The 12,568-nt window shown below is 41.8% G+C and overlaps 1 protein-coding gene across 1 annotated transcript in view; it reads left to right on the plus strand.

Annotated features, from left to right (window-relative positions):
* The window catches only part of GABRA2 (gamma-aminobutyric acid type A receptor subunit alpha2), a 141,110-nt gene extending 131,707 nt beyond the window's left edge, over positions 1-9,403 (plus strand). Inside the window, exon 10 of the mRNA XM_084856859.1 lies at positions 5,243-9,403. Coding sequence (XP_084712985.1) covers positions 5,243-5,551 — 309 coding nt within the window. The 3' untranslated portion in view covers positions 5,552-9,403. The remainder of the gene's footprint in view (positions 1-5,242) is intronic.
* The last annotated feature ends 3,165 nt before the right edge of the window (positions 9,404-12,568 follow it).

A 12,568-nucleotide genomic window follows, 5' to 3' on the forward strand; every position in this document is an offset into this window, starting at 1 on the left:
AGGGCAGCAATCACTTCCCACCGGGGAAGACCCTGCCACCCTTGGCTTAAAAATGAAAGGGGTTGTTCCTTCACCAGAGAGTGGACCAGTCTAGTTTCCCACAATATGTATGGGCAGAATGTATGGGTTATACATTTTGCTTCATAGCTTGGGTGCTACAAAGGGTAGATACTTGCTCTTTTGAAAAATACAGGTTGGGAATTGGGGGTTATGGCTTATCTGTGGAGGGGGGAGGGTCCTCTCTTGCACTTGCAGAGGATTCCCATGGCAGCTGCAAAGCCTACGTAAAGCCTACTTAAGAGTCCTGCTCCAGCTTTACTTCTGGAATTTCCCACTACACAGATCTATATATAATAATGATCTTCTACATGACTGCCCTTCAGCAAAGGAGATCGTTACCTTGTCATGGTGCTGGAGCTTGAGCACCTCAGTGATGTCATGAGCTAAACCGTGAAGGGACACCCAAGACGGGAAGGTCATGGCAGAGAGGTCAGACTAAATACGATCCCTGGGGAAGTAAATGGCAACCCACCCCAGTATTCTTGCCATGAAAACTAAATGGATCAGTACAACCAGAGATATGTCAGTATACCATCGGAAGATGGGACTCCCAGGTCGGAAGATGGTCAAAATGCTACTGGGGAGGAACAGAGGATAAGTTCAACTAGCCCCAGATGTGATGACGCAGCTAGCTCAAAGCTGAAAGGATAGCTAGAAGCCGATGGTGCTGGTGGTGAACGGTGAATCCGATGTTCTAAAGATCAACACACCATAGGAACCTGGAATGTAAGATCTATGAGCCAGGGCAAATTGGATGTGGTTATTGGGGAGATGTCAAGATTAAATATAGCATTTTGGGTGTCAGTGAACTGAAATGGACTGGAATGGGCCATTTCACATCAAATGACCACCAGATCTACTACTGTGGACAAGAGGAACACAGAAGAAATGGAGTAGCCTTCATAATTAATAATAAAGTGGCTAAAGCAGTCCTTGGATACAATCCAAAAAATGACAGAAGGATCTCAATTCGAATTCAGGGTAAGCCATTTAACATCACAGTAATCCAAATATACGCCCCAACCACAGATGCTGAAGAAGCAGAAGTAGATCAGTTCTATGAGGATCTGCAGCACCTACTGGATAGTGCGCCAAAAAAAGATGTTATTTTCATTACAGGAGACTGGAATGCTAAGGTGGGTAGTCAAATGACACCTGGAATTACAGGCAAGCATGGTCTGGGAGAACAAAATGAAGCAGGACATAGGCTTATAGAATTTTATATAATTTACATAGAATTTTGCCAAGACAACTCACTGTGCGTAACAAACACTCTCTTCCAACAACCTAACAGTAGGGATGGGCGAAAGTCCCTTACCTGTTCTCGAAGCTTGCTTCACAGTGGGGGGGAGGCGCTTCGGTTCTCTCCCCGAAGTTCAGGCGAGGGGGGGGAGGCGCCCCGCCTCGCCCGGCCGAAGTTCAGGCTGGGGGGGAGGCGCCCCATCCCTCGCCGGCGAAATTCAGGCCGGGTAGAAGCGCCCCATCTACCCGGCCGCGAAAAAAAAAGTAAAACACACACACACACACACACACACCCGTGATAGGCTACGTAACGATTTACGTAGCCTATCACGGCTAGATTTCCAAAGTCAGCCGTGATAGGCTATGTAAATCGTCACGTAGCCTATCACGGGTGACATTGAAAAAAAAAAAAGCGCGTACGCAAACGGCGGCTCCCATGGGGACCGCCATTTGCGTTCCTTATTTTGGCACGTCTAGTCTACGTAAAGATTTACATAGACTACGGCGAAAATAAGGCAACGCAAGTAGCGTGCCCTTATTTTCGCCGTAGTCTACGTAAATGTTTACATAGACTAGATGTGCCAAAATAAGGAACGCAAATGGCGGCACCCATGGGCCGCCGCCATTTGCGTATGCGCTTCCCCCCCCCAAAGTCAGCCGTGATAGGCTACGTGACAATTTACGTAGCTTATCACGGCTGACTTTGGAGATCTAGCCGTGATAGGCTACGTAAATCGTTACGTAGCCTATCACGGGTGGGTTTGGGGTTTTTTTACCGCACTTTTTTTTTTTGCAATGGCGGCAGCGGCAGCCGGTCAGGAGACCGGTTGCCGCCCCCGCCCCTGACGAAACGCCGCCGAAACGCTGCCGGGACCCGCCGCCGAGAGGGACATTCGGCGACGGTAAGTCCCATCCCGGGGGGGGCAGGGGGCCAGCGGAGAATTTCCCCAACACTTTCAGGGGGCCGAATGCCTCGGCGCTCGGCCTCCCGAAGATTCGGGGAGAAATTCTCCGCCATCCCTACCTGAGAGACGACTTTATACATGGACTTCACCAGACGGTCGACACCGAAATGAGATTGACTACATCCTTTGTAGCCAAAGGTGGCGGACAACTATGCAGTTGGTAAAAAGAAGACCTGGAGCTGATTGTAGTTCAGATCATGAATAGGGATGTCAGAGAATTCCGCCACGGATCTCGGGGAGGCCGAATGCCAGCGCATTCGGCCCCCCGAAATTGGTGGAGAAACAATCTGCCCCCCCACCCCCCCCAGGACAGGACTTACCTTGGTCGAATGTCCCTGGCGGCGGCGGCGGCGCAGTGGCGGTGCGGCGGCGGCAGCGGCCGGTCCTCTGACCGGCTGCTGCCGCCGCCATTTCCAAGTAAAAAAAAAACAAAAACAAGCAAACGTGATAGGCTATGTAAAGATTTATGTAGCGTATCACAGCCAGATTTTTAAACAACACCGTGATAGGCTACGTAAATGTTTACGTAGCCTATCGTGGCTGACTTTGAAACAAAAAAAACCGCGTACGCAAATGGCGGCGCCCATGGGCGCCACCATTTGTGTATACGCTTTTTTTTTAAAGTCAGCCGTGATAGGCTACGTAAACATTTACGTAGCCTATCACGGCTGACTGCAGGGACGCAAACAGTGGCGCCGCCATTTGAGTCCCAGCAGGATACGACATTTCGCGGCCGGAGGGACGGAGCGCCTCTCCCCCGGCCAGAATTTTGTCGGGGAGGGACGAGGCGCCTCCCCCCCGGCCAGAATTTTGGCGGGGAGGGACGGGGCGCCTCCCCCCGCCAGAATTTCAGGGGGAGGGACGGAGCGCCTCCCTCCAACCGCGAAGCAAGCTTCGGGATCAGGTAAGGGACTTTCGTCCATCCCTAGTAGTACATAGGGATAAACGAAAGTCACTTACCTGTTCACGGATTATGCTGATGCTGGGGGGGAGGCGCTCTATCCTGAATTAAATTTGCCCATGCCTGTCCATTTTAGTTCGCTGATTCCCAAGATGTCGATGTTCAGTCTTGCCATCTCATGTTTGACCACCTCCAGCTTACCTTCAGTCATTGATCTTACATTCCAGGTTCGTAAACAATATTGTTTTTTACAGCATCGGACTTTGTTTTCCCCACCAGACACATCCACAGCTGAGTATCCTTTCGGCTTTGGCCCAGCTCCTTCACTCTTTCTGGCGCTACTTGGAAATTCCCTCTGCTCTTCCCCAGTAGTATATCGGACACCTTCCAACCTGAAGGGCTCATCTTCCGGCATCATAACTTTTAGCCTTGTGATAGGTTCCATGGGATTTTCTTGGCAAGAATCCTGGAGTGGGTTGCCATTTCCTTCTCCAGTGGACCACATTTTGTCTGAACTCTCCACCATGACCTGTCCGTCTTGGGTGGCCCTGCATGGCATAATTTATGGCTTCACTGAGTTATGCAAGCCCCCTCACCACAACAAGGCAGTGATCCATGAAGGGGTATTACTTATACACCAATCTTAACAGATACACAGAGCTGTGGTGTTGCAGCGTAGGGTTAACTTTGCTATATTGTAAGTTAGTTATTAGTTATTGTCAGCATGAAGTCATGAAAAGGCAAATCTGTTCTACTAGAGTGCCTCTCCATGGCTAACCCATTATAGAAGATAGCTGAAAAATATCAAATGCATGTGTTCAAAAATTGTACCTAGCTTTATGGTAGCCAGAAGGCCCATAGGATGGTTTACAAGTGAGGCCTCTCTGGACATGGTGATTCCTAGTTTTGTCACACACACACACACACACACACACAACACATGCACACACATCTTTCAACCAGTTAAAGGCTTTGCACAATACCACTGTCTTTTCAGGCAATAATGATGCTGTTGTTGCAATATGGCAACCTAGGTCCAATCATGGTACTTGTATTAATTCCACAGTGTTGCCTTACATTTGCTTGGTTCCCCCATCCCCCACCCCCGTTAACTTGCTTGATGTATGAAATTGTGTAAGCTCCTTTTGAAAGTAGGTATATGCTGCAGCATTGTACAGGTACACAATAAAGGGATCCTTCCTTAAGGGAACCCTGCAGTGTGCATTGGAATCGTTCCAGTTTCTGCCTTTTCCCTAAGTATAGTACACAAATAATACATATCTGCAGGATCAATGAATAAAACCAAGTTATTGTGACTCAAATACTATTTTCTCAATTTCTAGACACTGCAGAACTTTAACATGTTTGAAGGCACAAATGTGAAATGTGTTCTGTCCTGTCAGACATCTTCTTTACGTGCAACCCAATGGCAAAAATGTTGCTTGTATTTATTGGACCAGGAATGAAGAGATGCTTGATTAAAGGTGTTTCACATATAATGGATTAAGAATGTTAACTATTGTGCATGAATGAAGCCATTACACTGTGTCTATTTCACCGTGTGTGTGTGTGTGTGTCCATTGAACATTCTTTGGGGAGCTCTGTATTCATTCAGAACTCCCTGCTGTGTCTAGACTCCTAGCAAGTCCCACTGTGTTTAATGGGGTTTTCTCTCAGGTAAGTGTGCATAGGACTAGAGCCTTCGATACATGTTTATTTATATCCCACACTGTCCCCCTAGGAGTTCAGTACCCTGTGAGGTACATACACAGAGTTAGGGAGTGATGCAGGTCACCTAGGGACTTGCATAACTAACTGTGGATTTGAACCTGGGACTCTCCTGGAAATAGAGTAGCTCCTTCAAATATGTACACTCTGAAATTCCATTAACTTGGGAAACATGAACAAACATTATCTTCCCTCTTATTTCCTGCATTGAACTGCACTGTTCATTGAACCAAGTTATTACCTTGGCAAAAAAAAGGATAATTTGTTGAATGTCTCTGATTTGTTAAAAGTATATTAATATAGACAAAGCATCTAAGATATTTAATCATGTACCATCTTTTAACAGAAAAAAGAAAAGGCATCTGTCATTAAGAAAAACAATGCCTATGCAGTGGCGGTTGCCAATTATGCACCAAATATCACCAAGGACTCAGTTCTCCCAACAATCTCCAAGAGTGCTACCACTACAGAACCCAACAAAGCAAAGCCAGATGCCAAGCCACAGGAAGCAAAGAAAACATTCAACAGTGTTAGTAAAATCGACAGGATGTCAAGAATAGTCTTTCCAGTCTTATTTGGTACTTTCAATTTGGTATACTGGGCAACGTATCTAAACAGGGAACCTGTGTTACATGGTTTTGCTCCAGCGCACTAAAACCTTTATTTTATGCTGAGGGTGTATAACATCATTATAATCAGATTGTTTTCCTATGTACAGTACGACTAATAACTGCTAATCTGTGAACCAATATGTACAGAATGTATATAGGTATCATGTCCGTTTATCTCCAAAGGAGGTGCACAGAGTTTATTCGTGGGATCTGTAAACAGATGGCACCCATGGCAAATATAGTCTGCTCTCCTATCCATGTGAGTTCTCCTAAACCTGGATTCAAATATGCTGAATTATATCCATACAACTGAATATGGTCCTACATAACTATTTAGTAACACTATTTTTTTAATTTAAAGTTTACGATATTTTTCTATAAAATAACTGATTCTACTTTAATGCAAAGAAGCTATCATTTAAAAGAGAAAGATTTTTTTAAAAAAGTAATCTTAATAATTTCCTACGGTAGCAGTGCCCATGTAAATATTATAGATGCGTGGTGAACTCAAGTATTCTCTTATTAGCAACCATTATGAATGCAAGTTATGTGTTAAAGCGATTGGAATGTCAGGGTTGATAATTTCTTACTTTTAGCCATGCTTTCAAATTGCGCACCAGTCCCATGGTATCATTGGTCCTCTGCTCCTGGAACAAAAGTGTTGGGCTTGGGGATTCCTTCGACAGTGCAAGGAAAGAACAGGTTCCACACTGGCCCAGGTGCCCATACCACTGGGCAAACTGCTGTTGCTCCAGCAAGATCCCTTTTCTTTTTGTCCAGTGCATGAGTGTTATATAAAACCATTTGTGCAGGGCAGGGTGACAGGGGCGTTGGTTATCAAGGGAGTTGAGGCTGAACACACCACAGAACTCTGCAGGAGAAATTGACAACATACATAGAAAACAACTGTGACACACCAAAGTAAACAACATGAACGTGCTCTCTCTTGATTATTGATTAACAATATTCATTAAGTCCTTTAACAAATGCTCTGCCTGTATCAATTCACAAAACATTTTGGGTTGTGCAGTCCTTTCTCAAGCATGAGAAAAATATGAGATAAGTAGAAATTGTACAAACAGTCAAACAGAGGAGCAGTGATAATTAACAACAAATACTTAATACATTATTTACTTGGTTCATTACAGATGTTTTCTATAGCCTGTTTCACATAAACCCCTTTATGTGGTGTTCTTGGAGTAGTTGGCGTCCTGAAAAGTTTGGGCAGGTTTACAGAGAAAGGGGTGTTTGGCAAGTGGGACAAAACTATCAAGGTAGCATGTCTCTTTTTTGCTGCAGTGGCACAAAATAACTTACTTGCAAATGAACATTCAGGATCAGGGGTGTAAATAGCGAGCAGTTAGATGAGACTGGTATTTTTTTAATTAGTTATTCAGTAGGAGAGCTCTTCAAGTAGGAGCTGTTCAAGTATTATAAATTCTGGATTTTTCAAGTGAGCAGCTTTAGGGATGGTTTGCATTTACATCATTTAATTACTATGCTCTTGATGATTTGCAGCTGAATGTACAAACTGACCACTGAAGAGCCTAGAGTTGGATCCAAAGGTGCCCTTCCACATGCAGAAGATGTTTTCTGCTCATGGAAGAGCTGTTCTATACCTCCCACTTAGAGTGTTGCGTGAGAAAAGCGAAACTAAACCCAAAGATGTTCTTCCATTTCTGCAACTTTTTGTGCAAGCTCTTGCACAAGCAGAAGCATGAAAGCTGCTGTAGAACCTACCTGTTATAGCACTGTGTGAACGCCTACACAAGCATTTTGCAGTTCGGCTCAAGGGACTGTTTTCCTTCTGTGTTCTTTGGATCCAATCCATACGTTTGAGGTGATATGAGGAATGTTTTATAGTGGTGGTGTTGCATTTTTGATGATGGCCCATTCACACAGGGAAGTCATTCCAGTAATAAGTTCCTGAAAGCTCCTGATTCATATAAACATAATTTTCAGAAATGGGGTAACTCCGGTAAGAAACTCCAGAGACTAGATACAGATGGCAACATGTTTTGTGAATGGGTCATAATCATATGGCCAATTCGCTCTGCAAAATCCCATGAAAAGCAACATTCCAGATTCTTGGTTGCGAGGTTTACAGGATTATCTTGCAGCAAATTGCACATAGTAGCCATTCACAAGGTATTTTTCAGTATTAATGCAGTCTTGTGAATTGACACTTTTATAACTTTCAAAAGAAATGCCAAATGTCCAAAACAAACTTTCAGATATTGTTCAGGGTTAGGTATATTGGTAATATAAGACTTCTGTATACAAAATTTTCCAAAGTACAGTTTCCGTGAAATCTGCCTTAAAGGCTTCCTTTCATTACTGATCCATAGCAGCCACTGGAAACAATTCTTTTATTTCAGTTTCATGAGGGTGCCCTCATGATTAATAAGTATTATTGCTGCTTTTGTAAATTGCAACATTACATTTTGCTGCCATAAATTTAAAACAAGTTTATATATTAGAAATGATTTTGCTAAGGGTTGGACTTTTTTAAAAAAAGAAAATAAACTTCAGTGCTTCTTCAGTACTTAAATGCAAATGGAAACAAAATTGGAAGCCTCTACTTGCAATTTTTGTATAATATTTAATACTGATCCATTAACAATTTCTCAAGGAAACTTTGCTAGTATTCCTTATCCCCCCTAAAGGCCCTATAAATTATACCACCACAAATAATTATGTACTTTATTTAGATTTAAATAATATATTTGGCCAATCAAAAGTATTTTGATTCACATACATATTAGCAGTTATTAGTTGACCTTTTAAAATAAAATATACACCTTTATGATGGTGTCTTTATAGTAGAAACATATGTAGTCGTATAGTGTCATTTATTGCAGTTTTGTACAGTACTTGAGTATAGTGCATAAACTAGATATTGCAAAGTTTAACACTGTATAAATATTTCTAAAACAAATTTAAAATTACCTTAACGCGTGGAAACTCACACATACACAAAATCAAACAATGGCTGGGTTCTCACATAATGCTAACCTGCTATATGGGTTGTTGAATTCTGGGTTGTCGTGGTGTGTGAACACGGCCATGCTAATAAGCCATGGTTTGTTAACCATGAACAACCCAGAAAGAGAACCCATGTTTTGTTGTTGGGTTGTGAGCTCTGGGTTGTTTAAACCATCGGTTGTCCCTTTCTGTGAACCCAGAACGGTGGGTTGTTCATGGATTGTTTCACCAGGCTACAGAGGTGGCAGGCGAGACTGGTAAAAAAAATCCCAGCCACTTTACCTGCTAGTATGCAGCACTGCAAAGGTATTTGGGATACAGGGAGGGAGTGAGCAAAGGAGGAGGGAAACAACCCAGAGGTTGAGAAACCAAACCACAGTTTGATCATGTGCCAAACAAACCCTGAGTAAGGCAACAGACCATGGGTTAACCATCAGTTAAGGGTGTAATCCTATGCATGTTTAGACAGAAAAAATGCCCACCATTCTGGGAGTTGTAAAACTTTTTTCTGTCTAACCATACATAGGATTGTGTCCTAAATAAACCATGGGTTAGCATTATGAACCAGGTCAATATTTTCATTTGCTGATTTATTTTTCTTTTGTTTGTTTGTTTTCATTCAATGTGATTTTGGTCTTTGCTCTGCATGAAAAATATTGATGGCAAGGTCACAAATACATTTTATTGGTTAGAACATTAAGGTAAGATGGATCTTCTGGCATTAAATCAAGTAAGGTATTTTTACTTAAGGTAAGGTAAGGCACTTTATTTGAAACATTAATATAGAAAATCCTTATTTTCATATCTATTTATATATAATGTAGATCTGTGTAATACAGAAATGCGTGCAATAGTGTGATAAAGTTGTATAAGGTTTGAAGGCGAGCAATAAAAAAGTTCATCATATAGTTATACATATCTAAAAATGTTTTATTTGTAAATTATAAATTTACCCTTAAAAGGTACACTGTCCAGGTACAAATAAATATATAAATATGTATATATGTAAAGCACTTGTAAATATCAATAATGTAAAAAAAAAACTTCAATTTTATCTTTGTTTTTGGCAAAGGGCTCTGACAGCATAACTTTAATGCATCGCAAAGCCCATCTCATTGGCTCTGACTTGTCCTGTTCAGATTACATTCTGGGGAGAATTCTCAACCTGTATTAATCTTGCATGTATGCAAGAACATTGCTGCTTCTTGTGGGGAGAAAATACCTGCACCACATTTTATTGGTAATGACATCTCTCTCTTTCTCTCTGGCTATCGGTGGATAGATCAGGTGGTTAGGGAGATAACCTAGTGATATAATAGTGATATAATAGTGATATAATAGTCACTATAATAGTCAAGTGATATAATAGAATCCAGTTCGTTTATTATTTTCTCCCCATTGTCCAGAGATCCAGAGATTAATCACGGGTTGAGAGACTGCATAGGAATGTAGTACTTGAACCTTTGCTACTGGTGGGTGGTGTATGGCTCTTCTATTGCAAACTGCTATGTGCTTTCTCTCATTAATTTCCATGGGAGTTGACAGTCTCAGCACTGTACAGGATTGGGCCTTTAAATAATGAGGAGGACAACTGTATTTTATATCCTAGGCATTTTCTCAGAGTTTCATGAGATCTTGGTGGACAGCTGATACGTTTCTCTTTTAAACAATATAAAATCAGAACTTGCCTTGTAGAAATTGGGGAATAGGGCGAATGTAGAATTATATTTGGTTACGCAATAGGGCACCTGTTCTTAAGAACAACAGACCCATAAAGAAAAAAATAATAATTCCACAATTGAGCAAATTGCTTATGTTCTTCCAGTTGATCAATGTAATATATGTGCATAATTTAATCCTGCACATGGATAACTGTATGTTTTGTAAAGTCAGCTTGCACAAAGGGATCTATCTATCTTAACCCCACTGAAGTTACCAGAACTGTTGGGAACAGGCACAAGCCAAAGCCAGAAATACCAACATAAATACAACCATTTGATGCATTCTGCCATGCATCTAGACTTACGTAACACTTGGGGCGCAGCCCTGTGCACCCCTCCAGGGAGGTAGCCCCTTTTAGCACTGTGGAACTTATTCCCAAGTAAACATGCATAAAATTGGGCTGCATGTGAATATGACACATCCTTCTGTTAAAAGAACATGCAGCAGTTTCCATGGGTATTAATAAACACAAAATATCAATAGATTCACAGCAAAAGAATAAATCGTAACTTTGATTAGACCCACTGCATTCCCTGGTTAAACAAATGAGGTGATTGTTGTTTGTTCTGTTTGTTTTTAGCAAAGGCATCCCTCAAAGAAAAATTCTTGCCTCCAATTTGTACAAATTTGATCATAAAGGTGTGGGTAGCCGCAATGGTGGCACAAGGCTGACTGCAGCCACTAAGCTATAGCTAGCTACAGGCAGCTTTGTTCTGCACAAAGCGGGTTGTGTAAGTCCATCTGGTGCTGCTGCCTGTGAACTGTTGCTCCATTCTAACAGATTATTATTCTGTACAGACGATGGGGAGAATTGCACTGATATGGTGGCACTGGTGTCTAGCACCCTTTGGATGCTAAATATATTTTAAGTAGCAGTTTTAGGGCACAATCCTATGTATGTTTAGACAGATAAAAGGTCTACAACTCCCAGCCAGCAAGGGTGAGTTAGAGACAACTCCCCGCCTCTCCCAAAAAAGGTTGGCTGGGAATACTGGGAGTTGTAGACCTTTTCTCTGTCTAAACATGCATAGGATTGCGCCATTAGTGATCATATTGTGATGGTTAACCTGAAGTTAGTATAGTTCCTAGCCAATTTGTCCCTTGTAGTTTTTCCACTGCACTCATTCCCATGTCCCCCTTCTTATGTCTTCAAAGCAGGAGGCAGACCATACTGCATTTGCTTTTAGAGAATTAGAGTAGGCAGGATAAGAGCCATCATTGCCTGTGGTGTACTCATTTTGTTTGGTGACAAAATGAGTACACCACAGGTTCTGCAGTTTCTTGAAACAGTACAAAAACTTCTGAATACAGGTGATGGTAGGGTGAATGTACACACTATGTGCAATGAAAGTGATACTGTATCACCTTCACATTTCAGGGTGGGCGATCTCTTATCTGTTTCCAACTAGGGGAGCTTCCTGTAATGTAACTCTGCCATTCATGGTGATGATAGATGTTGCCATGCAGGGTATCCTTAACTCAGCTGTTGTGACCAGGCAGAGCCCTGGTCCAGTCCCCTGTGTTGCTATTCTGGCATAGAGATCATAATGGCCCTTTCTAAGTGCTGTTGTATGGCGTGGCAACCCATAGGATCTAGCCTTTCCTCTAGTTTTTCATATTGGATCTAAGTTTTTTTTTTTTTTTTATCCATTGCCCTTATATTCTGACTTGTTTTTAACAAAAATTAATTAAAAAATGATTAAAAATAATTTTTTTAAGTGACCTCTGTATAACTGGGCGTGAAATTAAAAATATAAATAAATGCACTGTTGAATAGACATACTACTTTATTTTGCTTGGTAACTTTTTATTTTTCAGCATTTGGTCCAATGTTTCAAGTCTGGACAGAAAAAATAAATCTCCTAAACCCAAAGATAAGGGTTTTAAATGGGCAACATACCATAACAACAATTGCGACTCCCTATGTGTTTTTTAATTGCTTTCTTACTTTTTTAATATGTGCCTGTTAATGCAAAGAACTAATACAATATGGGTGCTGTCATCCCAGTATATTTCCTTGACATAATCTGTACATGATTATTATGAGACAAATAAGATGGGGCAAGAAGGCAGCTCCTGGCCAGGAGCCCCTGTGATGGATCAGATCACACACAATAGCATTGGTAGTTGCTACATGACCGCTGAACAGTGTCTATCCAGGTATGTTCAGTCAGAGTTTCCTGGGCCGAGCTTCCTGCAGTGGAGAGGAGTCATAAAAGTGGAGTTCTGGGTCATACCATATGTTTTTAATTTGTTAGTATTATTATTACAGTTATATCCTGCCTTTTTTCCACTTGCAAGGAACCCAAGGCGGCTTACATGGTCCTCCTCCTCTCCATTTTATCGTCACAACA

This window comes from Heloderma suspectum, chromosome 5 (assembly GCF_057233095.1).
Source record: "Heloderma suspectum isolate Gila_16-S chromosome 5, 16-S_ref, whole genome shotgun sequence".
In the NCBI taxonomy this organism is placed as follows: domain Eukaryota; kingdom Metazoa; phylum Chordata; class Lepidosauria; order Squamata; family Helodermatidae; genus Heloderma; species Heloderma suspectum.